Source organism: Myxocyprinus asiaticus, chromosome 19 (assembly GCF_019703515.2).
Source record: "Myxocyprinus asiaticus isolate MX2 ecotype Aquarium Trade chromosome 19, UBuf_Myxa_2, whole genome shotgun sequence".
Taxonomy (NCBI): domain Eukaryota; kingdom Metazoa; phylum Chordata; class Actinopteri; order Cypriniformes; family Catostomidae; genus Myxocyprinus; species Myxocyprinus asiaticus.
In genome coordinates this window covers 42,811,422-42,837,946 of record NC_059362.1, presented here as the reverse complement: position 1 = coordinate 42,837,946, position 26,525 = coordinate 42,811,422, and the positions used below count along the sequence as shown (strand labels likewise).

The 26,525-nt window shown below is 36.3% G+C and overlaps 2 protein-coding genes across 3 annotated transcripts; one reads left to right on the top strand and one right to left on the bottom strand.

The window, feature by feature from the left end:
• Positions 1–772: 772 nt before the first annotated feature.
• On the top strand, positions 773–12,567 carry rmdn3 (regulator of microtubule dynamics 3). Its single transcript, XM_051644400.1, has 12 exons — positions 773–1,164; positions 1,335–1,506; positions 2,085–2,225; positions 2,317–2,620; positions 6,682–6,784; positions 8,007–8,067; positions 8,573–8,648; positions 8,735–8,812; positions 10,359–10,457; positions 10,606–10,659; positions 11,905–11,985; positions 12,137–12,567. The coding sequence occupies exons 1-12, from the start codon at positions 1,020–1,022 to the stop codon at positions 12,218–12,220; spliced, it is 1,398 nt and encodes a 465-aa protein (XP_051500360.1). The 5' UTR covers positions 773–1,019; the 3' UTR covers positions 12,221–12,567.
• Positions 12,568–12,711: 144 nt separating this feature from the next.
• LOC127409705 (DNA repair protein RAD51 homolog A) lies at positions 12,712–25,191 on the bottom strand. 2 transcript variants are annotated; one of them, XM_051644453.1, is made up of 10 exons: positions 25,142–25,191; positions 24,356–24,453; positions 23,664–23,801; positions 21,280–21,397; positions 21,044–21,135; positions 16,585–16,679; positions 16,388–16,501; positions 15,308–15,437; positions 13,287–13,408; positions 12,712–13,192 (listed from the first exon to the last, which is right to left on the bottom strand). In XM_051644453.1, exons 2-10 carry the CDS (start codon positions 24,443–24,445, stop codon positions 13,069–13,071), a joined length of 1,023 nt encoding a protein of 340 aa, XP_051500413.1. In that variant the 5' UTR covers positions 24,446–24,453; positions 25,142–25,191; the 3' UTR covers positions 12,712–13,068. The 2 variants fall into 2 exon arrangements, with proteins under 2 accessions (XP_051500413.1, XP_051500414.1); XM_051644454.1 differs by having other exon boundaries at positions 24,356–24,450; positions 25,142–25,187.
• Positions 25,192–26,525: the final 1,334 nt, after the last annotated feature.

Sequence of the window (26,525 nt, the reverse complement as noted above, 5' to 3'; positions counted from 1 at the left end):
AAAAATTAAAGAGAAGTTATTAGTACTGCATACCTATTATGTCATCTTGGAACTCCTTTTTGAGTGGACAACTGGTAGCCTATGTCAAAAAAAAAAAAAAAAAAACAGCCCATCATACGAGATTAAATAGGTGTCTTTTGAAATTCTCCATAGATTTTATCAAGCAAATCAATATTTGCAAATGACGTAAAAACACATTTTTGTAAGGATTGCCCTGAAACTGCTTTATATTTATCTTGGCTGTATTCACTCATTTTGGTAAAAGATTATGTACAGAATAAACTTTTTTTTTGTTTGTTTGTTTGTTTGTTTTTTTAGCGGTTTTTATACTAATCGTATCATAATTTCCAAAATCAGTACTGTGTAGCCTGAAAAAATGTATATCTGCTAGTAGAAAACTCAGCTTTGTAGTATTATTGAGTAATATCTAGAGTTAAAGAAAATCGAGTATAAAATATATAGTTGATACATATGGATTAAAAACATTATTTTTTTTCAGAATTAATAATAAATATTTCGTTTGATCTATCATTCGTAAACATTTTTTTTATAAATTAATATATAATTTTGTATTATGTATAATAAATATTTCTTGCATATATTGCTCGTAAAAAAATTTTTTTCTAATTTTTCATATAAATGTATGATGAATAATTTATATTTCGTTCAATATTTATTCGTAACATTTTTATTACAATATTTGATCATTCTTGTTTCATAACGCAGTAAGTGGTATTCCTCCAGACCGCCAAGGGGCGGTAATGAGCACCCATGTACACACATAAACACACGCCTGTCGTCTATTCTTCAGAGCTCCTTGCTGTCATCAACTGTCAAACGAGTTAGTTTGATGATTGATTCAGATATCCAGTAATTAATTAAATTAAAATGAGAGGCCGTGTTTATATCTCTAAATGATGGAAATGAAAGTGAAAGTGAAAGTGTGTCGGTTACACGTGAGAGTATTGCAGATGTGCTGATATCGGAGTATTCAGGCGGATTTTGACGGATTGTACACGATGAGCTGGTTCGGCAGAAACGCAGCGATCGGTCTCGGTATCGGTGTGACGGTCAGCACCGGTCTGATCGCGTTATTGATCATTAAAGAGGCCCTCAGGAGGAGAAACAGCCGCCTGCTGCTGCACAACACGCTTGATGACGCGGGTATGAACCGTCATCTTTTCACTCTTGGTGTTATTTTAATCTGTATTTTCTTGCCAAATAAAGTGGGAGATCATATAGTGACAGACAGAGATGTGTGAATATGACACTAATGAGCTGTGTGTGTGTGTGTGTGTGTGTGTGTGTGTGTGTGTGTGTGTGTGTGTTTTCAGTGGACTCTGCGGCTCTTTCAGCAGCAGTGAGGGGTTTGTCTCCTGAGCAGCACATGGAACTGAGGAAGACTCTGGATGAAGTGACGAAGAGTGTGTCCAGTCTGCGGAATGAGATCGCTGAGCTGCGAGAGAGTCTGAGGGACATCACCACCACCATCGCAGAGGACGTCAAGTGGGTGAACAGAAGAGCCGCTCACATGCTCGTTTGAATCGCATCTGATTCAGTCTCTAGCCTTATCTTCATTCATCTTTATTGTCCACTCACGTGGAATTGTGTCTTTGGCCCCCACATGGTGTTTAAGAACATCTTACATAAAGCAATGAAACACAGTTTTTCACATCTGCACATGCACACAACTGCACTCATACCCTCTTGTTCATTTATTCCTGTTCTTGACCCCTATGTTTCCATACCAACATGTAATATTATACCTCATGATGCTTTCCACCAAACTAATGTAAACCATTTCCAAAATATCTTTGCTCACTTGAAGGCTATTCAGCTTCCTAAGAGGGTATAAGCGTTGCATTGCCTACTTATAAATGTGATAAGTGTTTATAGTAAAATTCAGATTACAATTTTAAAAACAGTCCAAGATATTTAAAACTTTCAACCATTTCCACAACTTGGCCAATAATTATAACGGGTTGACATAATGGTAAATGTTCCCTTTTATTATAGACAATAAGTTCTTTTGTCTTGTTTATCTTACTCTCTCTCATCTCATATGAGTCTCCCTGTCTTTTCAGGAGGACTGTGGAGGAGAGCCAACGATCTCGGCGACGGCGCACCTTCCTGCCGAGGGAACGCTCTGAGTCCATGAGCTCCAGCTCCATTTATTTCACTGCCAGCGCGGGAGCCACCAGTCTCTATGACGACAGTGAGGCTGGGTATGTCACAGTATTATAATATCATAACAGATAGTCTTGCCCCAAACTCAATAGTTGACCACTCAGACAAACGGCTCTTCCACTCTCACAGATACTCCACGGCATACTCCAACGCTGAGTCTGACTACACTGACAGAGAGACAGATAAAGACGGTGATGATGACGGGAGAGACTCGGATGAGGAGGATGAGCAGAGCTGTGCCACAGTGCTCACGCTGAGACAAGAGGATTCCCAGGCCGAGGAAGAGGATGATGACGGGCTGATGGTGGACTCTTTAATGGAAGTTCCCAGCGCGGAGCTTGCCCTCCTGCTCGCCCAATGTGATCTGCTGCACGCCGGGGATTCTGGGAAGAAATCAGAGGGCTTCCAGCTGTTGACAGAAAACAGACCGCTGGTAAGTATCAGCAAGTACAAGCAATGAATCAGGAAGTGTGGGGGCAGAACATGTCAAACGACTCGTGCCATTTAAAAAAACTAGCCAATAGGCTTTTGTTTACAGCAACACACACACCCTTTCCACCATGCTGCTCATGTCAGAGCTGCTTAATGGGGAAACATGAGAAGCAATCTCAATACCAGCCAGCTTTTCCAAAGACTTAAGAACTGAACAATGATCTAACTGACAACATCAATCCATAACCACCCCACACAGCACACGTCTTTGCTTACGACGAGGCTGGAGCCGTTGTGCAAGTCCAGTGCAGATGAATGAGAAACAAGCGAGTAAAAGATAATATATCCATGTTTGGATCACAGTACACTAATAATAAAGAGCACTCACTCAAGCTGTACATCCCAAGAAACCTCCAGTTTATATAAATAAGCTCAAACAGTTTTCCTCATGTCCATCTCTCGTGTTGGCATGTCCCATTCAGAAGTGATCATCCCTATGCCCTATTCCCTTCTAAGACAATTACTCTCCACTGTGAGAGAGTCAGATGGCTGAAAAGTGATTACGGTCAGTCAGATCTAATTTTTTAAGCGATTCGTAATGGAAAATCTGTTTGGAACGAACCTATGGCATGGATTGTGCTCCCTTCGAAGTGCCCTATGAAGGCAAGATCAGCACCAGTTAGAATACAGCCAGACACACTGAACAGATATAGGGGGAGGGTGCATTCTCGTTTTTTTAAAGTATTTGTTTGGACAAGGTTTCTCAATCTCGATGTGACATCAATGATGTTCCTGAGTCTTTTTAGTCGGAAGAGAGAGACTGCAGATTTTAAATGCTAATATCTAATGAAAACTAATTTTGTCAATGTTTAGAAGTACACTCGCATACAGAAGACCTAAAAGCTAATAGATATAGAATGAAAGCAGCAAAAATGTTATTTATATTTCACGGGGTCTTTTTTTGTTGTTGTTATTAACAGTTTTTGTTGATTCCGTCCACAAGACAGACATACACAACATAAAATACAGAATCAATTATATACATTAAACCCCTCCCCCTGAACATTACCCCCACCCGACACAAACACGCACTACAGTGGTCACTTACAATTAGACATAAAAATAAAAAAAACATAAAGAATATATATATATACTTTCAAAAAACAAGAATGCACATACACATCAAACTAAAAATCCCTCTCCACTGCCCCTCCCCAAGAACCCTCCAAAAAAGCCAAATATCCACCCCACTTCCTGTCAAACAAATCCCATTTTCCCAGCCTTTTAAAAAATCACCTCCTCAAATGCTGCCACCCTGCCCATCTCCCCGCACCACTCCCGAAACGAGGGTGCTCCAGCCGTCTTCCACCCCCTAAGGATAATTTGTCTGCCAACCATAACTCCGGCTAGAACCCAACTTTTTAAGTGACTATCGCCAATAGTAATGACCACCCCATCGCCTAAGATGCAGAGTCTGGGGCAAAATGAAAACTGAGTGTCCAATACGTCACATATAATGCTCTGAACCCTCAACCAAAATTCTTGGATCTTAAAACATCCCTAAAAAACATGGGGTGTGTCCCCGTCTTCTGATTGGCATCACCAGCAGGTGGGTGTGTCTTTAAGGCCGAGCATATACAATCTAGAGGGGGTCCAATAGAATCGATGCAAAATCATAAATTGCATCAGACGCACCCTTGAATCTCTAGATGCAGACTTGACGTTTTTTTTAGAATCCTAGTCCACACTCCCTCCTCCAATATCAAGTTTAAATCTTTCTCCCATAATCTCTTGAGAGAAGTTGAAGCTCCGTCCCCCTGACTCTGAATTAACAGGGAGTAATACACTGATGCCTCATGACCTTTTCCAAAAGCAGTCATCACCACTTCTAGAGTATCTGCCCTTTTAGTGGGGTGTATGCTACTCCCAAAAATAGTACAGAGCAGGTGGCGCAGCTGTAAATACCTAAAGAAATGAGATCTGGGAATCCTGAAATGTTGAACCATATTTTCAAAAGATTTCAACACTCCGCTCTCATATAGGTCACCAAGTGTAGGAACCCCCCTCACAATCCACTCTGACCAGCAGAAAGAGGACTTATTAATGCTCGAGGCAACATTTAAATAGATGTCCGAATTAAACACTCTGTACACTTTTGTCCATACCGTGTGCAAATGCGAGATAACGGGGTGTGACTTAACTTCTCCGGTTAGTTTAATAGAAAGGCTTTGCAATGGCAAAATAGGGGCATCACAGGGTCTTTAACATAAGAATTAATGTGTGCTTTTATAAAATTATAAGCTTCACATTTCTGCCTTTAACCCTTTAAGCTCAGATGGGCCCCTGCTAGAAAAAAAATCTGCAAAATATGAATAACTAAAGTCTTGACCAACACAAAATATGTATCGTTTGAAAGCTTAGAAGCTCTACTTTACAATGCATGCAAAACCGAACAAGCGCTTTGAAATTTGCCGACAAATCAGAAGTATTCTGTTTTGATAATTTATAAAAATAAAAAAAAATTGCACTGTACATATTATTGCAATCAGTAAAAACATCAAACTGATCAAATAGCCATGTGTCATATGTTGCTGGAAAGCTCTCAAAGAGTAGAATACAACCATCAAAGACAAAAATATACTGAGTAATAGCTAAGTATATTTCTTTGATAATTATGTTGGTGTTGCTTAAATGCAGCGTTTTCACTTATAACTTCACGAAAAATAAACAGAACATAAAATATCACATACCATTACTTAGAGGAGGAGATTATCTTTCAAACAAGTCCACACACAAGATAATCGGATGCATGGATCATTAGATAATCCACACGAAGCACAAAGTTACATATGATCACCAGGAGATGGCGCCACATAAATGACACAAACTCATTGATGCAGACTCATTGAGTCAAAAGGCACTCATTCAGTGAAATCTCATTACTAAAACATATCTCCATACTATGCAAACCTTTAGTCATTGTTGTGTTTGCATGTGTAATTAGTTCTTATGTACAATTATTATGTTTTATGTGTTTGGAGACATTTTTGGACACTATGATAAATAGTTTTTGTAATGCTATAATTGATTTGTCGTATCTACACAGAATTTTTTCTCAGATAAAATTAACATGATTGGGAACAAAACAAAAGCAGTTGAAAAGCAGTTAGACAAAAATTGAAAAGTTTTCTTTACAATGATACCAAACACTTAACCCTCCTTCTTTTAGTTTTTTTGTCAAGTTATAAGTTATAATGCCACGGAAACAGGAAATATTTAAAAACTCCTTCAGAACTTAAAGTGTTAAACCCTCCAAAAATGTACCCCATTCACTTTCATTGTAAGTGCCACACTGTAACCTCAACTGTTTTTTTTTTTTGTTAATTTTTCCCCTTTTTCTACCAATTTGGAATGCCCAATTCCCAATGAGCTTTTAAGTCCTCGTGGTCGCATAGTGATTCGCCTCAGTCCGGGTGGCGGAGGACGAATCCCAGTTGCTTCCGCGTCTGAGATCGGTAACCCCGCGCATCTTATCACGTGGCTTGTTGAGCGCGTTGCCACGGAGACATAGTGCATGTGGAGGCTTCACGCCATCCACCGCGGCAACCACGCTCAACTCACCACACGCCCCACCAAAAACAAACCACATTATAGTGACCACGAGGAGGTTACCCCATGTGACTCTACCCTCCCTAGCAACTGGGCCAAATTGGTTGCTTAGGAGACCTGGATGGAGTCACTCAGCACGCCCTGGGATTCGAACTAGCTAACTAGCAAACTCGAGGGGTGGTAGCCAGCATCTTTACCACTGAGCTACCCAGGCCCCCAATTTTTATAATTTTTTAAAAGAAAAGTTGGGACGAGTCTAAATTAAGACTCGGACCCAAAATCATGGTCGAAATAATTTTTAAGATCAACCATTAAAGTATCTTTTTAAACAATATCCACCGACACTACCTTATTTAATGTGGTAGTTTTGCATTGGGCTGATATGAACTTATCAGCGCTACTTGTTTAATTTTTGTGTTACTTCAGCTTTTGTGTGTGTGTTTTTGTTGTCAGTACGGTGATAATGTGGAGTTTGTCTGGCGACTGGCTCGTGCCTACAGTGACATGTGTGAAACAGCACATGACAGAGAAGAAAAGAAAAACTACGCTGAGCAAGGTGAGAAAATATCACATATATAATATATATATCATGTATAATATGTAAACAGTTCCCATTTCTATAGTGAATTAAAAACTTTTTAGTTCAGTCAGTTTCACACTAGCCAATTTCTCCCAAGGTTTTCAGTCATAAGCTTCATTTATCGCAATAATCAGCAACCAGTAGTGTAGAGATGGAGCCTGCATTATCGTCTGCCAGCAGGAGTTTGCAGGTTAATCCCTTAACTGACAGGACTCCCTGCTGAGTTAATGGCTCCAGCAACTAGGAAAGTACTTCAGACGTGTTAGAAAAAATTGTTCTGTCGCTGGGGCGGGCTCTTGCGGTCTCGTAAAGTGACCAATTAACTTCTTTTACTGAAGAACTGACAAGACATGCTGTTTTGATCGTTTTCATCAGCGACCGCACTCAACACAATTTGTAATCCATAGTGATTCCTGTCAACAAGCGTTTTTATGGGGTTCTCCAACACTTAAATTACTAATACAATCAGAAAGCCAAAAATTGAGTTTCTTCTCTATGAAATGATTAAAAAAATTATTTTTACATTTCATCCAGTAATCATGAATTCATGGAGAAGTCACAGAGATTAATTATTAGAGTAATGTTCAATAAAAGTTTTTGACAGCATTTGTGGCATATTGTTGATTACCACAAAAATATTTTTTTTTTGACTTGTCCCTCCAAAGCAAAAATCTGGGTTCCAGTGAGGCACTTATAATGGAAGTGAATGAGGCCAATCTAGAAAGGTTTGAAAAGTATAGCCACAAGATGAAAATATATATGGTAACATGATTTTAATGTGATAAAATTGCTTACTAACCTTTTCTGTGTAAACTTTCAATACCAAATTTTACAACTTTGTTTCCATGATAACGTAACATCGTAAACCCTGTAATCCCACAAAAATTATGATTTACATCTTCACAACTTTACAGCTCAAATAATACACAGTGCACTTTTAACAGAATAATTCATGTAAAATAATTCATATTTCTGTCTTTAAACCCTCCAAAAATTGGCCCCATTCACTTCAATTGTAAGTAACCCAGATATCTGCTTTTTTTAAGAAAAGCAGGAATGAGTCGAATTTATTTTTTGTGGTAATCAACATTATTCCACGAATGCTGTCTTGTTTTGAAACTGGAATATTCCTTTAAATAGCTTTTAAAACCTTGTATATGACTGTAACTGTAAATGCTTTGACCTTTTGACCCTGAAGGTCATTATGAGGCGGAGGCAGCGCTGACAAGGAATGGATTGAGTGCAGAATGTCACAAGTGGTATGAAAACAGCACACACACACAAACACACACTCTTCACCAGTCATGTCTGTTAGTAAAAGCCATGGATTGTTCTGGAATTTTTAATGGGTTTTAGAATAATAATCATTGCAATAATTCCACACAATTTGTCAAGCACATAAACATTTTCTTGCTTGACAAATGACGTGTAATAAAGCGGATAACCGTAATAGTCCTAAGGTAGCATCTTGTTAGCTGCTTATGATTTTAAAGCACACAGCAGTTTCTAAATTCATGTGTGTCCTGCTGTATGTTGTAGAACAAAATGTGAAATGGGGAAGTCTCTTCATGTAATGTTGACCACGGACCTAATAAGTGATGTGCCACGATAGTCGACTAATCGGCTAATTTTACTCATAAATAATAAAAAACACTGTTCTAAATGCCCATTAGAAATTCCAGTGGGAATCCATGTCCGAAAATGCCAGTTCTCTTTCAGGTTTTATGACTACAAACTGAACAGCTTTATAATACATGTACACAGGTTTGCTGTCCTGGCACGTTTGTCTTCGCAGTACGTGAGCATTCATGGAAAGCTGAAAAGCGGGCGTGTATTAAAGGTGAGGCCGGTATTTCAGATAAACACAAGTAACTTCTTTCAATGGTCAGTCATACATGTTTTGATGGTCTTGGGATGTTCCGACAGGAGCATTTGGACCGAGCTTTGGCTCTGTGTGATGATGATCCGATCTGTTTCTACCTGCTTGGCCGCTGGTGCTTAGAGGTCAGTTCAAATAAGTGAACCAGAAAAATCCCATAGACTTACACTGAAGGAAGCACCTGAGCCAAACCTAGAATCCAGAATATCAAAAGGACTTGCCAATAAGTTATTTTAGTAACGTCCTCATCCAGAACACCCTAGTAACCACCCTAGCATTGTAGCAGTGAATTTTGCACTGCAAGCACCATAAGAAAACATAACAATTTTGTTAATAATTAGAGGTTAATAGCATAGCCTAACTAGATACGGTGGCAAGAAAAAGTATGTGAACCCTTTGGATTTAGTTTGTTTTCTGCATTAATTGGTCATAAAATGTGCTCTAATTTTCATTAAAGTCACAAGTATAGACGAAGCACAATGTGCTTAAGCTAACAACACACAAAGTTTAAATTGTTCATGTCTTTATTGAACACATCCCATTAAACATTCACAGTGCGGTGGAAAAAGTAAGTGAATCCCTAGGCTAAAGACATCAACAAAAGCTAATTAGAATCAGGAGTTGTAAAACCTGGCATCCAATTCAAGAAAACAAGATTGGAGGTGTGGGTTAGAGCGACTTTGACTTATAAAAAGCACTCGAACATTTTGAGTTTGCTATTCACAAGAAGCATCTGCTGACGTGGACCATGCCTCGCAAAAATTAGATATTAGACCTGCGATCAAGAATTGTTGCTTTGCATAAAGCTAGGGTTACAAAGTTATCTCGAAGAGCTTAGATATTAATTTGTCCACAGTTAGACGAATTGTCTATAAATGGAGATGATTTAGTACTGTGGCTACTCTCCCTAGAAGTGGCCGTCCAGCCAGGATGACTCAAAGGGCACACCACAGAATACTCAATGAGGTAAAAAAGAACTCTAGAGTGACAGCTAAAAACTTGAAGGAATAATTGGAACAGGTTAACATCTCTGTTCATGAGTCTACTATACGGAAAACATTAAACAGGCATGGTGTCCATGGCAGGAAACCACAGAGGTAAACTTTGATGTTGGCTTGAACAAGCCTTGTGTTAAAGTTTGAACTAGTTTTAAAAGTTTGATGGTTAAAGAGACATTACAGTAAGACAAACAGCCAGCTAGCTAGATAGATAGTCAGACATACTGTGTAACACATAAAGCATGGGCAAGGAGGAGACAGGAACCGGCTGAACAGTAAACATAAACTTTAATGGTAAACTTAAAACCAACATAAACAAACGTGCAGTGCGGCTGCGTGTCTCTCTCTCTCTCGAACCGGTTTCTCTAACTCAGTCTTCTCTGATCTGTTTGAAAAGACATAGTACACTAAGTCAGAACAGTTTGAAGGTCTGTACTAAGTTTGGAAGATGTAGCTTGAAAGCTCTTGGAGGAGTTAGTGTTAGAAACTTTGGTCTCAGTTTAGGGATTTTGAAAAAACTTTAAAACAAGTTTGTAGAATAACAGTATGTTGGCTTGACAGAGCCAACATAATTAATTTAAAACATTGAGTTTTGTGCAAACAGCCTTTCTTAGCGATCAACCGCTTTCTGTCAACTTTACACAACCCACATGAGGTTAATGTCTGTTTGTAGGTGACTTCTTTGGATTGGTTGGAGAAGAAAGCTGCTGCCACGCTATATAAAACTCCACCCACATCCTCACTGAATGAAGCTTTGGAGAACTTCCTCAAGGTATTGATCCGTATGTAATCTTTGAATCAATATTATGTTATGGATCTGTGACATTTGCTATAAAACAACTTTAGAATGTTTGTGGCTCAATTCATCAAGCACATGCTGTTATTGGTCCGATATCTCATGTTTATGTTCTGATCTATAGGCGGAGGAGTTAAATCCAGGCTTCTCCAAATCAGTAAGGCTTTATATTGCTAAGGTAATAGTCATCATTTACTCACCCTCATGTCTATGTTCCAAATCTGACTTTCTTCTGTGGAACACAAAAGGAGATGATTTGGCAGAATATTTAGGCTGCTCTCTTCCATACAATGATGGTGAATGGAGATGGATGCTGTTGAGCTTCAAAAAGGACAAAAATCACCTATTTTATATTTGTACTTATTTATTAAAGGAATAGTAAAAATAAAAATTCTTTCATCGTTTTAGATTTCTCACCCTCATGCATTCCCAGACTTTTTTTCTTCAGCTGAACACAAACAAATATTTTTAGAAGAAAATCTAATCTCTCTTGGTCCACACAATGTGGATGCAGTCTAAAACTTTGAAGCTCTAAAAAGCACATAAAGGCAGCATAAAAGTAATCCATCAGACTCCAGTTTTTAAATCCATGTCTTCTGAAGCGGTTTAGTTGTTTCTGGGTGAGACAGACCTAAATAAAACTCCTTTTTCACTAGAAATCTCCATGGAGATCATGATTTCAAGCTGGATTACACTTCCTAGTGCCATTTAGTGGTCTGCGCATGCGTCTAACATTAGGAAGTGTAATCAAGCTTAATATCATGATAGGACCTAGAGACTGCAATGGCAAGTTGTACAGTGAAAAGTAGTTATATTTTTGGTCTGTTCTCACCCAAAACCGATTGGATCGCTTCAGAAGACAACGATTAAACCTCTGGAGTCGTATGGATTTCTTTTATGCTGCCTTTATGTGCTTTTTGGAGCTTCAAAGTTTTGGTCACCATTCATTAATTAACAGCATGTCTGATGTAGCTAAAATGGCTCATTTACATCTTGCGGCCCTGGGCAGGTTGATTTTAAAGGAGAAAAAAAAAAAACACTAACCAAAATAATCTATACAGACTATACATAATCTTAAAAGAAAGAGGAAACAGTATAAAAATCATCATAAGAATCAAAGCATTTCACACAAAACGTATATCCCAATGCATATGAATCAAATATATTAAAAACACTAAATACCATGTTGACAATTTTGATTTGACAGCAACCAGATGTTTTATTTTCTAGAGAAAACACCATGACATGTTTGATATTTTAAGTCTGCTGGAAGTCTGATTTCACTTTTTGTGCTCCACCAAAGTAAGAAAGTCAAATGGGTTTGGAACAACATTAATACATAATGACAGAATTTTCCATTTTGAATTTTAAAGCAGTTTCTTATTAGGATAAGCTTAATATTATATATATTATCTCCTTTCAGTGTCATAAGGAGCTTGGAAACATGTCAGAGGCCAGAAACTGGGTCCAGTTAGCTCTAAACACGCCAGCGGGAGCAAATGAGGTGAATTATATTTGTTCTCTTAGCAGACTGTTCTGTTTTGTTCATTTCGATTCAACTAGGTCTCGTGTGTTGTGGGGCAGATTCACGATTTGGACCCGTTTGTATAGTTTGCCGTTTTAAGCATCTCAGATTGATTGTTCTGTTTCTTTAGGACTCTGACAGCGCTGCTTTACAGGAGGAGCTAAAGGCTTTGATTGACAGTACAACTGACAAATCGACCAGCAATGTGAATTAACTAGGGTGGGGTCCAATAAAAATTGTCCTCTAGTCATCTGCTTACATAACACCTGATATTTGCTCTATTTTATTTAATATTGCTGTTTGCAATTGATGTGCACTATTTAAATGTATGTTTTCAGTAATATAAATCCAAATTATTATATATGAACATGTTTACATCTTACAATCCTAACCAGTTTTGCATTTTATTCATTTAAAAGGGTAGCTCAAATCATTCCTAATTTTTATTTAAACATGCTTTTGAAATTAAAAATCTATTTATCTTGTTAAACTTGTGATGTTTGTTCATATTTGATGACATGAAGTGAATTCCTGAAATGACAATAAAATACCATAAGTATTTGGCTTGTTTATCTATTTTAATGTTTCAATACTCTTTATAACTAAAGTATATGAGCAACTAAAGTGAATGATTATATGGGTTTAACAGTTAAAACGCTTTAATTCTGTGTAGTTTATGTACAAGAAAAGAGAAATCAGTCCAGACAAAACTAAAGATGTTAACACAAAAAAGTTGACACCACAGCAAAAAACAAATAATTACACCAGCTCAAATAATTCAGCTCCATCAATCTTGACAGCTGTAAATAAACCAATAAGATGATAAACCTATTTTTTAACACTAATAATATTATACACATGCCCAGTCTTATGTACAGAAATGTAAATTTCAGGAAGAATCCCACTTATAATTCCAGACTAAATAATGTGTATCCTTAAATTAGGTCCACATATACAAAGTTTCTTTTGTTAATTTCACAGAAGCCTCTTCTCTGGCTGATGTTCTTGTATATCCAATAACAGGGTGCACAGTAATGAAGAGCCTCGGATCTGTGTAACTTCTCAGTCTTTGGCATCACCTACTCCATCGGCATTAATAGCAAACATGGCTTCCGCCTCAGGCAAACATGGCGAGTCATAGATCTTACAGATGCGTGTCTCACCTCGACCCTTCCGCAGATATAATCTACAAGAGACACGGGTTCGAGATTATTACTTGAGACACTTAACCTAAAAAGGATGATTTAACACCACAATCACCATCTAATCCTGAGATTTACCTAGTTGTTGAGGCATGTGCTAGAATGTTTCCTCCAATCGGCTTCTTGGGATCTGCAGAAAACATGGCTGCTCCGTCCACCTGCGCTACGACCTGGTTAGTGATGACGACGGCAACACCAAACTACAAATGAGAGTTGAAGGAATAGTTTACCCAAAAATGAAAATTCTGTCATCGTTTTTTCATCATTATATTTGACTTGCATCATCGGTCGGTTCCACTCAACAAGCTATCAGATGGCTTTAGAAGACTTGGAATATAGCACACGAGTCGTACTGAATACTTTTATTATGCTTTTTCGTTGTAGCTTTGACAGACCCAGTCCCCATTCACATTCATTATATGGCAAAAAGCGGCCAGGATATTCTTTAAAAATACTCCTTTTGTGTTCCACAGAAGAATGAATGTCATAGAGATTTGGAAAACATTTGTGACGGTTAGCTTGGCATTATAAATGTCTCTTACACGCTAGGGCTGGGCGTTAAAATAGATTTCACCGTTTGATTCACAAGCTTTCAATTTGTGGCAGACCGATATATCGGCCAGGCCGATTAATCGGCTGGTATCTGGCCATTTTGCGATTATCATTATCGGCTGATAACTGTTAGCTTGTCTGATTACCACAAATGTTAACTTTCCCTTGTGTTAGTTCCAAAATGTTCCAATAGGTAGTGAACAATCTGCTTAAGGTTTTTTCCCCCGCAAGTTTAAGAAAATTTGAGTAAATATTGATTAAAATAAGTGTGATTCTCACTTTAGAAATGTTGTGTCCTCCTCATTTGGTGTTGTTAAATTTTAATATGTATATCGGCCATCCGGCTCACCAGATATCGGTCAATCACTACTCTTGATTTGATTGATTCTTTTGGGTGCATTTTAGTTATAATTAGGGCCGCGCGATATATCGCCTTTATCGAAATATCGTAAATGTACATATTGCGATATATATATCACAAGGGCTTGAGATGATACTTTAAAAAGTAATGTTTAGATTGATGAGAATAGACTGGCCTCGTGACATAGGCGCAGATGCAAAGCAATATTCCCTATTTATTTTCTCCATTCATGTTTTTTAGCGCAATAAGCCCCGCTCTGCTTGAATGGTTAGCTACCGCAATCTGTCACACACAGCATTAAAGAGCATCAAAACAACATTTATTATTGAATTTTGTGATAAAATTGACCATTTGAAAGCTGAGACTAAAATAGCGTTTCTTTAAAAACTACTTCTGATTTAAGGGAGCACATCACATTTGTGGGTAAGTAGCTAATTGTAAACAGTATATATATTATACATCTATAGTAATTTGGAACAAAAGACAACTATGACTGTGATCTCTGGGATATAAGTCCTTTTTTCCCCCTCGCAATAAACTGGGTTTTGGGGGTACCAATGTTCCACGCGCTCCGATGACATCATCATAGGATTATTGCATATCTAATATCGTATTGTCTAACTACTTATCGCATATTTCATCCGCATATAGCAGCCCTAGTTATAATGTCCATTTTGCTTACATATGAAAGAAATTCTCTCTCAGCTAATGCTTTAAATTATTTAGGGGACCACCTTACATTACGAAAATACTGATTTTACAAAAATGTTAATTATTAATCATGTTCATTTTGGTCACATTTTAGCTTTTTAAAAATGTACAAATCTGTGTATTCCATCAATAAATATGAATTTGTTACATGCATCATTATTTACAAGTATTTCCACTGATATACAGAAAAAGGGCAGTTCAGCAAGCATCGCAGAGAAGTGTTTTGACTGAGTCGTCACACAGCTTTTGTTGTTTTATGATCAACAGCTGACTGTAAAGAACAGAAAGGATATTAAAAGAGACATCATTCAATGACAAATGGTCACACATTACACCGAACAAGTTTTATTCTCAGAAAACCTTTCTTTTTACCCAGCCCTATTATGCTTCTGATTCCTTTCATATCAGCCAGTGGTGTTTCTCTGCTCAGATCGTAAAAACCCCACTGGCATAGCTGTAATCTCTCATGTTCTACCTCATCAGCGAGGCGGAGCAACATGCGTAGAAATCGTCCTAGATGTCCCTGGCGAGCGGACAGCTCTCCTCTTCCGGAGTAATCTGTTCTGTAAAGGGCTGTTGCACTGTCTACTATCAGCAGAGCATATCTGGGGAACAGCCCAAAACATGAAATGTTACTAACTGAAAACCTTCCACTCTACACTAGCTTTCAAATCTTATCAGTCATGTGATCAGAAAAGGACAAAAAAAAGCAGGAAAAAGTACCGGGCAGAGACAGCTTCTTTAGTCTATGCTGCAAGCTTCAATAAAGCTTTAATATGCCTTTTCTGGTATTCTGTCTTCTGACACCTGCATGGCCTCAGATAGATAGCTTACTATTCCTTTGATCTGTTTTGGTCTGTGACATGATTCAAGCTTGCTGCATCTCTAGTCAACATTTGGGAAGGGATCTCTTTGACAAGCTTTGCAATTTGAATTGTAATATGGTAAATGTTGGATCATCTAATTTTGCTGCAACCTGTATGTCTAACACACCCACTAGAGGGCGCCGCTTGCTCACACAGAGCTGACTGAAGTGAACAACGCAGACTCATTTTGTATTAGGGATGTGCGCAATGACTAATTTCACTAAAGTTTAAACAGAAATTTGGTAGTGGCTAGTCTAAAAAGTAAGAAACCATCAAAGAACAGTCAAAATAATAGTATTTAAAAAAAAAAAAAAACTGTGTGTGTATATGAGACCCATTTGTAATATTTTATCTATTCCAATAGTTAAATCCTATACTAAATGCCTGACTGATAAAGGCCATATATTTGCGACGTATTGCCTTGCATTATGATCATTGTACATTAAAACATATGACAGGCATTCATGGAATCAACATGAGCCAATATAGGCATATTTGTTGAAAACAATTGAAAGAATAAGCAGTGGAGGACCAATAAGAGAAAACCTATAGCATGCTGAACGAAAATCACCAAGTAAAAGTTACCCAACATATTATAACAGTCAGCACATTGTTGAAAATAATTAACAGATAAGCAAGTCTAAAAAATGCGCTTGAGACATTATTCAAGTGTAATGTGAATGTGTTACCTGGACTCAGTCATCATAGCAGAGGCCTGATAAAGCAACTGTGTCTGATGGTCTGTGTTGAAGGCTCTCGCATACGCCACATTATCCAGAACATCGCTGCCCACCAATCCGTACCTGATACGACAAACAACCAGAGAATGAAAGGATCCTCTGAGATGTTTAGCATAGCACAGAGTGTTTTGTAAAGCTGCTCTGACCTCTCAGCTACAGCCAGCAGTCTCTCCGGACGGAAGGTTCCCTCTGTGTCGATGTACATGGCTTTTCCCTCCCCACCGCCCTGATCTATGGGCAGCTGGAAAACACAAACATAAGATATTCTCAACACTTTTGAACCGTTCATTTCAACTAAATGATTCAAAACACTGATTCAATTATTAATTTGTGTCATCACTCAACAATGTTCTCGGAAGTGCTCACGGTTTTAAAATTATACCCTATTTAGGATAGGACTGGGTAAATATATAGATTTTCTGATGCGGCACAATCTTCATTTGAACGATGCCGATTCCTAAATCTCAAGATTTGATCTTTTACTCTTATAGAAATCAAATCTATTCAAAAGCTTGTGAATCTAGAAATCAATCCCCAGCCCTCATGTAGGAAAATATTGCTGTTTATTACTATATTGGTGCAAAGAAATGAATTACATAGCATTCTTATGAAGGGTTGAGAATCCGTTCAGAACTGGTTAAATTTTTTTTAAATACAAGAACCGTATGATTTTCATTCCTTTTGCATCTGTTAACGGTCCCCACATGTGAAATGTTCAGAACACTGTAGCAAAATACTCTGACAGTGTATAATATACTCTAAGCTGTTTCTTTTTAATCAACAGTGCGGAACAACAACAAATGACTCTGAAGAACCTGCGTGAAGTTGGCCCCCCACCCAACGCAAAACGTCGTCAAAATAGGCTCAATCGTTTGTGCTCCGTTTATGCTGTAAAAAATTTCGTTTGTGCTGCTTCGGTTTTTTAGATATTAAAATAATATTTATAGGTCATTCTGAGGTCACTCAGCCCCCCACATGCTCCAAATTCACCCCAAATAGTCTCGTTTGTTTGTGCTTCGTTTGTGCTGGTAAAAGTTTCGTTTGTGCTGCTTCGGATTTTTAAATATTAGACATTGAATTATAGGCGATGACGTCACCAGCCCCCCACATGCTCTAAATTCACCCAAAATAGGCTCAATCGTTTATGCTTCGTTTGTGCCGGTAAAATTTCCGTTTGTGCTGCTTCGGATTTTTAGATATTAAAATAATATTTATAGGTCATTCTGAGGTCACTCAGCCCCCCACATGCTCCAAATTCACCCCAAATAGTCTCGTTTGTTTGTGCTGGTTTGTGCCGGTAAAAGTTTCGTTTGTGCTGCTTCGGATTTTTAATTATTAGACATTGAATTACAGGCGAATTATAAATGCTGATATTTATTGAATACAATACTGACAGAATAAAATAGATCACTTAATGGTCACAAAAATCAAATATAGGTTAGTAGCAGTCTCGGTCATTCTGATTACTATATATTAGGCTACTATATTACATATTTCTAAAATAGGTCTATCTTGTTTTGTGTGTAGTCAGTATGATTTATGAGCAGTGAGCATTTTATTTCGGGTTTGTCATTTCAATCTCTTACCAAAATGTTAGATGAAGATGTTTTAATACAACAACAACTCCTTTATCAATGTTTTTGTAGTCGCTATGGTGTTTATTAAAAACTTATTGGTGTTCAGACAGCAGCAGCTCAATATTCATCTGGTGTCTGTCGGACTCTTTTTCTGTCACTCACTTTCGCTCAGCTCTGGGCACGAGAACAAAAGCGCAAATCTCCTCGATGTTAACACACTTTTAGAGTCGAATTGCTGAAGACTTTCTGTCAAGACTAATCATCACATCATTTGTTCAATAAACAATTATCTTTACTTCATTCACTGGTCTTTCCTGATTGAACTTTTTATTTATTTACATGGAGTATCATCTGCTACACTTCACTGCCATCACTAGGCGCAAGTGACACTTCTGTTCAAGATGCTCTTGTGGAAATTAGTGTAGAGTTAGTAGAGAAAAAGTCGATATAAATCAAACTACAAAAGTCGTTACTAAATCAAATTTCAGGCCAATGTAAGTACAATGTTTTAACACTGTCAGTTACAATATTATTTGTTAACTTCAAGAATAATGGTACAACATTCAAGAGAGCTAAGATTGTCAATGTTTACTGAACAGAAAACTCATTGCTAATGCTAATATATGCTAATTACAGTTGCACATGTGACCCATGTTAGTTTTTTGAATACATTGTGCATCTAGGGGTCAACATTACCATATTGGTCCTAATATAAGATATATTATCCTTATATATTATTATTATATTATATTATCCTTATATTCAGACCAATACAGTAATACATGAAAACAAGTTTATACTGAACATGACATTTTTTGAGTTAGGATTATTTAAGTGGGTAATTATGTTTTGCTTATTCCAGACGCCCAAGAAACCAGCAGTTGACAGAGATTCCATTTTCACTGTCCTGTGTTCATCAAAAGAGGCCATAGTCCAAAATGGCAACATAGCTACTCCTAATCTGGACAGAGCTTAGTAAGCAGCTAGAAAACAAGATCACTGCAAAGGCTCTATACACTTTTGTTAAATTCAATAGACACAACATCTGGACTGCTTTAGGGTTTACTCATGAATGTGATCATGAAACAAATGGCAGTAGTGATGACACAGGGTCCCTTTCACCCAGACCAAAAGATTGCTGGACTTTTGATCTTGATGTTGCATTTCAGAAATGGATTGAATTCATGCCTGAAACGGTTAAATACAACAACAAGTTCTCTAAAACACAAAAAAGGGAATACACAATTTTAAGCCTGGCATCTGGACACATGTGATAAATCGTCACATGTTTTTAAGTTTAAGTTTTTAAAGGTCCATTATTTGTGTTAATGGATGTTCGAGAGTACACAGTAATTCAATTTCAAAAGTAAAATCATTTTGGCTTAATTTGGCTGCATTTATTTGATCAAAAATACAGTGAAACAGTAATATTGTGAAATATTATTCCAATGTAAAACAGTTGTTTTCTGTCTGAATATATAGTAAACTGTAATTTATTCCTGTGATCAAAGCTGAATTTTCAGCATCATTACTTCAGTCTTCGGTGTCACACGATCCTTCAGAAATCATTCTAATATGCTGATTTGCTGCTCAAGAAACATTCATTATTATTATCAGTTGAAAACAGTTGTGCTGCTTTTTTTTTTTTTTTTCGTGGAAACCATGATACACAACTATTCAAAGGTTTGGGGTAAGTAATTTGATTATATATATATATATATATATATATATATATATATATAAATAAAATAATACATAGTATATTATGTATTATTTTATTTTATTATAATACATAGACAATTCAGTGTCTAATATTTAAAAATCCAAAGCAGCACAAACGAAACTTTTACTAGCACAAACCAGCACAAAGGATTGAGCTTATTTGGGGTGAATTTAGAGCATGTGGGGGGCTGAGTGACCTCAGAATGACCTATAAATATTATTTTAATATCTAAAAAACCGAAGCAGCACAAAAATCTTTTACAGCACAAACCAGCACAAACGATTGAGACTATTTTGCCGACGTTTTGCGTTGGGTGGGGGCCAACTTCACGCAGGTCTCTGAAGAGCTGGCTCTTTTTAATTAATTTGCATTTATGCTTCTAAAAATAAGGTATATATAAGATATATAAATAATATTCAATAAAATATTATTTTTTAATACATGTATATTGTTTAATTGCATAATTTACACTATTTTATTAACACATGCTAGAAACCCGGGACTGTCTTCTTAAGGAAACCAGCATTTCTGTTAAAAGCATCTGTAAAAGAGTGCATATTAAAGAGAGAGACTCAAATTGCTTTATCTCATCTGTCCTACGCGTGATTTGAATAAAAACATACTGTAGAAATCAGAAAGGCTTTTAAAAATGACATTATTCAATGACAAATGGGTCACGTGAATCTCGTCTTTGGACACATGGAACAACTTTTACTCTCAACACGCTGTGAAAGGATCTCGCTTCAGAATACTTCACCATTATACTACACAATTCATTCATGGTGAGTGAAATCTAAACATTTACAAGCCAGTTGACAAATATATACATTGTAGTCACATAGCGCAAAATTAGGTTGCAAATGCGAGTGATTTCCTTTCATTGTTGTGGAAGGCTACGCATAGAGTAAAAGATCGATCTTGGGATTTAAGAATCGGTATCGAGATCGTTCAAATGAAGCTCGCGATGCATCGGAAAATAATTTTTTTACCCAACCCTAATATTTTACTTGCTTTAAACATTTAATTCTTCTACGCAACAATATCTGTTTGGTCAAAATTATAATTTCTCTGATAGAAAAAAAACATATGAAGCCATTTCAGCACAAATTAATAAATAGAGATATATATACTGTATCTTCAAAATGCTGAAAACTAGAAACACATTTTTTTTGTTTGTTTTTTGAAACACTTGTTTATGAAGATCAATATGTTCAAATTGTCAAGCATTTTTCTCAGTAATCAGAATAGCAAACGACAATCAGATAAAGGTGACGATCAGATAATGAAAGTTGCATGAAGTGCTACCTGACAGGTGACGGCCAGCGTGTGACACAGCTGCGTCTTTCCTGTCCGGAATTCCCCAAACATCTCAGTGATAGAGCCCGTCTCAATTCCTCCTGCAGAACACACGCAAAACTTTAACTTTAAGAGTGAGAGATTAAATCAATGAGGTCCGTCATGTGAATGTTGAGCATTAGTTTTGCTGTTTAGAGAGAGTCATATTTAAAGACATCAAGCCTCAGGGTAGTTCAGTGCCGCACCTTGTAGGAGTTTATCAAGCTCTTTGGATCCAGTGGAGATCTGGATGATTTCAGCTCTGCGCTGGTGAAACTCTGTCGCCGTGGTGAATCCCATCGGAACCATCTTAGCAGCCTCTGTCTGTTTTAAAAAAAAAAAAAAGTTCGTTACCTCATCTGTGCACTGAAAATAAGATGATTACTTCGAAAAGTAGTAGCTCACTATTTCTCAACAAGCCGCATGATTTGATGTATAATTCATGTCCATATCACAAATGGTACAAGACGAGTTACACACTGAAACGTAATACTTAAGGCCTATTCAGACCAAATTTGTGATGAATTTGTGAGACGAACTGCTGACAAAAGGTCTATACACACCAAGACAGTTACGAATAAACAATTTTACACATGTACAGTAGGCTTTGCTGTTCTACAAACATATTTATTTTGTTTTCCTGCTCTGACTTCATTCAGCTATCAATGCATATGATTAATATTTTTAACACTGTTAAGGCATTTAACTAATTATAGAATATAGAATCTGTGTTTTTTATTTGAGTGAGATGAGTAAATAGCGCTGTTGCATAAATGTACATCCTCTTCATATTTGCACATGTATTTTGCGACGAGAATATTCCAAACGGAATCCCGAAACCAACTGCTCTTTTTTTTAATGCCCGGATAATATAACACAAGGTACAGTGATAACACGTTGAATAATGTACATTAAGGGAAAACAGGTATAGAAAATATGATGCATAACATTAAAAATTATATAAAAGAAAACACTGGCTCACAGTCTTTTCATTATTTAATTATTGCTTATTTGTATTGAATTCAGGGTTTCTTGTGCATGGTGAGAAAAAGAGCACAGTTACAGGAATAATTTATTATATTATCCTTGCAATAAAAATAGCAGTCAGATTCTGCAATTCATTTTTCTACAATTGCTTTTATGCAGTATTTTACTACAAGCTAGTCCGAACGAAATGCAGAACCTCACTGCTATTTTTAATGCCTGGATAATATAACCGGCACAGTAACAGTTATACATATTAAAAATATTAAGACAAAACACCAGGTAAATTATATAACATGAGGTTTCATCACATTATATATATATTCTAAAAAAGAATGTGTTTACATATATATTATTCTAAATTATTTATTTCTATTTAATTTATTTACTGCATATTTGCATTGATTTCAGTGTTTTTGTGCATGAGATCAGTAAAATAGCACTCCGGTGTCTTTATTTTTATGAAAATGTATAATACATGTAAATATAAGTAGGGATGCACAATATATTGGCGGCCGATATATTATTGGCCGATAATCTGGAAAATCCAAATATTATTATTGCACCGATAATGGAATTACCACCGATAGTTTTGCCGATATTTGTCAGTGAATGCCACACATACATACACTCAAACTACCACTGTACTCACAGTCTGACTGCTATCATACATTTTACACCATGTATACAGAGATTAGGGTTTGTATTGTGTGTTTTGTTGATTAATTTTCGTTTAGCTGTTTATCACCTCATTTTGGTTTAATGCATTATTACATCTGTTAGAACATCATTATTCTCTATCTGTTAGCGCGTCATTAGGTTTGCCATAAAGACTCATGTAAATGGGCACGTATTGTCATTTATTTCTCATACATATCAACATACATCTGTAAAATAGGCACATTTATGGTTCACGTTACATCCGCAAAACCTTAAATAGCAGCAAGCCCAAATTCCAAGCTTTAAAATGATACATTTTTCCATTTGAGAAGATTTTAATGAATTAGCTAGCAGTTCCAGGTTAAAGGATTAAAAATGTAATCTTTTTTTTTTTATCTCGGTTATCGATATCGGCCACAATGAGCTGTGAATAATAGGTTATCGTACCAGAAATTCCATAAGTAGACCTTTAAAATCAGACTGGGTTTAAGTTTGAAGTATCAAAGTTTCATGAACTGCAACTATTTATTTTTCATTTTTCTGAGGTGTGAATCAGCTGCATGTCCAATGCCGCTGTTTGCCAGTTGATTAGCACCACCAACACACTGGATTGTGCAGCAGCAAGGACTCTGGAAAAATGACAAAAAAAGTTTGTATCTCATTGGTCAGTCACGTTTCATCACAGTCCGGAAAAAAAAATAAAAATCTGACTGCTCTCCGTAAAAAAAAAAAAATTAAAAAAAAAAAAAAAAAACCTTCGGATTGTCTACAGATGATTTGTTAGACCCCATGTGAATAGCGCCATGGCAATCCATTGTCCCTATTCAAAAAACAGGCTTAGTGTGAACAGGCCTTTAGTGGTTTTTTTTACTAACCCTATGTATGAGCAAAATTAATAGTGATGTTTGTCTCATCACTATTACAAACATCACTAATGAAATCTCACCAGGATCTTGTCGGCTTTGGCTTCACTAATGCCTTTGATGTTCAACAGTTCCTTTTTGGGTGCGTACGCTACGGCCTCAATGGTGTGAAACCCAGCATCTTCCAGCTTCTTGATGTCACTGCTGCTGATGCCACACTGCTGCAGGACGACATGAGAGTCAGATCATCATCATGCTCTGAGCACCAGAACCGTCAGGCACACTAACAGTTTTTCCCCTCAGGCTATCCATCTCATGAACAGTTAAAACTGCCCCACTGAGAAATAATTATGTGCAATTAACAGTCTAGTCTTTTTTTATATTTATCCAACACATCCAGCCTCTTCTGCCATTACATTCCCTTGCACTGTATATAACAGATTTGTATTTAGTTTTGCACTACGTGTGTCTGTGTGTGTATATGTATGTATGTGTGTATATTTATATATATATATATATATATATATATATATATATATATATATATATATATATATACACACACACACACACTTTATTTTCTATTCAATTTTTATTTTTTATTATTATCTCTGTCTTGTTGCTGTTTTGTATTGTTGTGCACTGGAAGCCCCTGTCACCAAGACAAATTCCTTGTATGTGTAAGCATACACATAATAAATAAAGCTGATTCTGATCATCATCAATGTGTCATCAGACACAGAGTTTATGTGGTCTTGTACTGTAGCAGTCGTACCTCCAGACGGGCGACCAGTTGCGGCCCAAAGCTTTCCTCCTCCTCGAGTTCCGTCTCCACCTCCACACGGGTTGCACTCCTCATAGCCATATTTACTGCTTCATAACACAACACACTTTCACATTATATTGTATATACATATTTACATTAAAACTGAACACTTTAATAGTCCAGGCTTCCCATACTTTTTGACCAATGCATTTCTGACATTTCCACTCGTTTGTGATTACTGGAAAATGTTTATTATTATTATTATTATTAATATACAGATTGCTCTATCAGAACAATTAAAGACAATATAATAGAGAATAGTAAGAGAAAAACTCCGAACATTTACATTCAGGACTTTTACATGGTTTTTGCAGGTTTTCCAAAAATGTGGGGACCCTGTATGACAGCAATAACAAAAAAAGTACTAAAAAGTGTACTTTGAAGTAGCATGGTACATAAACATGGTAATCATTCAGTACCATGGTACATAAAGTACATGATATCACCATCTGATCCAATGATCTCTGTACTGTTTTGTAAGGATCAAATTCAAGATATAATGAAGTATTTTAAATATAATTCCTCATGGTTTCAGTATAATAGTTTATCAGCTGTAATCGGATAATGCGTGAGAAAACTACAAAGAGCATACACATCCACTCACGCTCTCATCGACACAAACACAATATGTTCAAAACTGTTACGTCACTATAATTTATATAAATGTGTCAGTTTAAGCCAGTAAAATTGTAATGAATTACTGAAATCTTCGCGATAACTGTTTTTATCACTCACCCGTACAGCTGCTCCTCACTGAGTCTGAACTTTCCCGCGTGCCTCCGTCAGTCCGCGTCACTGACGTCTTGACATCACGTGACTTACGTAAAAATCTTACGTAATGCTGGAAAAATATCTGTTTGTTACCCAAGAAGTACCGTATCAGAAACAAGATTAAAGAGGTGTATTTTAAACGTATATATAGATTATATCCAGCGAGTTATTATTTACAGAAATAATAATAATACAAATATCAATTGTGTTTACCACAATTTATTTTCTGCATTTATTTTGGCATTGCATTCATTCGGTTAAAGTAAATACATTTATTGATGAAAAATTTCTACTATCCAAAAGAAGATGAAGAATTTTTTATAAGTTTTATTTAATTATTCTTATTAAATTTCTGACTGAATTTCAAATCCATAAATGCAAATTCACTAATAAAAAAACCCAAATGTATGTATATTGACGATATAAGAGACTCTCTGAATTAAGAGCTAAACAGTCTTAAATATTTGTGAGCTTTAAAAAGTTTTTATTTTAATTAAATTTGTATTTTATTACCTTGATTTTGTTTTATATATTATTACCTTCCCCTGGTATTTTTCTTCTTTTCTTTTTAGTTTTTTTTTTTATAGTAATTTTATACATATCCTGCTGTATAATCTGTACTATATGCAATTATATATATATATATATATATATATATATAGATAGATAGATAGATAGATAGATAGATAGATACAGTGGGTTGGGGAGTAACGGAATACATGTAACAGGATTACGTATTTAAAATACAAAATATTAGTAACTGTATTCCACTTCAGTTTTAATCATTGGTAATTAGAATACAGTTACATTCAAAAAGAATTTTGATTACTGAAGAGATTACTTTGCATTCTATTGTCATTTGTTTCATTTAATATTTAGTCCTTTCAGATGGAAAACATTTATACATATAAATGATGTGATCCAAAGTGCATTTGAACAGCGGTGAAACACTTTCTTATGATGTGTTACATTCATATGAGCAGACAGAGAAGCAAGTTTGAAGTAAGTTTGGAGCAGAAGAAATAGAAATAAACCTTGTGTAAATTGTCAGCTTTACGCTAAGTTAAAATGCTATTTCTAGCCATTTTACATGCACATGTTACCAGACACGATCATATTTATTTATCAAGAAAATTCACATTGGATCATAATTTCTTTTTTCTAGTAAGACCTTTAATATTAGGGCAAAAATCATATTCTTGATAATATTTTTTGTATTGATTTCCTGTAAAAAGATCTAAAAATCCTTAAAACAAGATCAATTTGATTGATCTTGTTTTAGAAACAACACTGCATAAGATATTTAGGTTTTTCAGAGAATGTGTTTTAATATGTGTATTTTGTTTTA

Excerpts from the sequence above, each read along its gene's own strand:
- rmdn3 (XM_051644400.1), top strand. The coding sequence starts at position 1,020 with ATGAGCTGGTTCGGCAGAAACGCAGCGATCGGTCTCGGTATCGGTGTG. Across the intron at positions 6,785-8,006 it reads GAAAAACTACGCTGAGCAAG|GTCATTATGAGGCGGAGGCA; the intron begins GTGAGAAAATAT and ends TTGACCCTGAAG. Across the intron at positions 8,813-10,358 it reads TTGGCCGCTGGTGCTTAGAG|GTGACTTCTTTGGATTGGTT; the intron begins GTCAGTTCAAAT and ends GTCTGTTTGTAG.
- LOC127409705 (XM_051644453.1), bottom strand. The coding sequence starts at position 24,445 with ATGGCTATGAGGAGTGCAACCCGTGTGGAGGTGGAGACGGAACTCGAG. Across the intron at positions 21,136-21,279 it reads GCTTGATAAACTCCTACAAG|GAGGAATTGAGACGGGCTCT; the intron begins GTGCGGCACTGA and ends TGTGTTCTGCAG. Across the intron at positions 16,502-16,584 it reads CTGCTGGCTGTAGCTGAGAG|GTACGGATTGGTGGGCAGCG; the intron begins GTCAGAGCAGCT and ends TTGTCGTATCAG.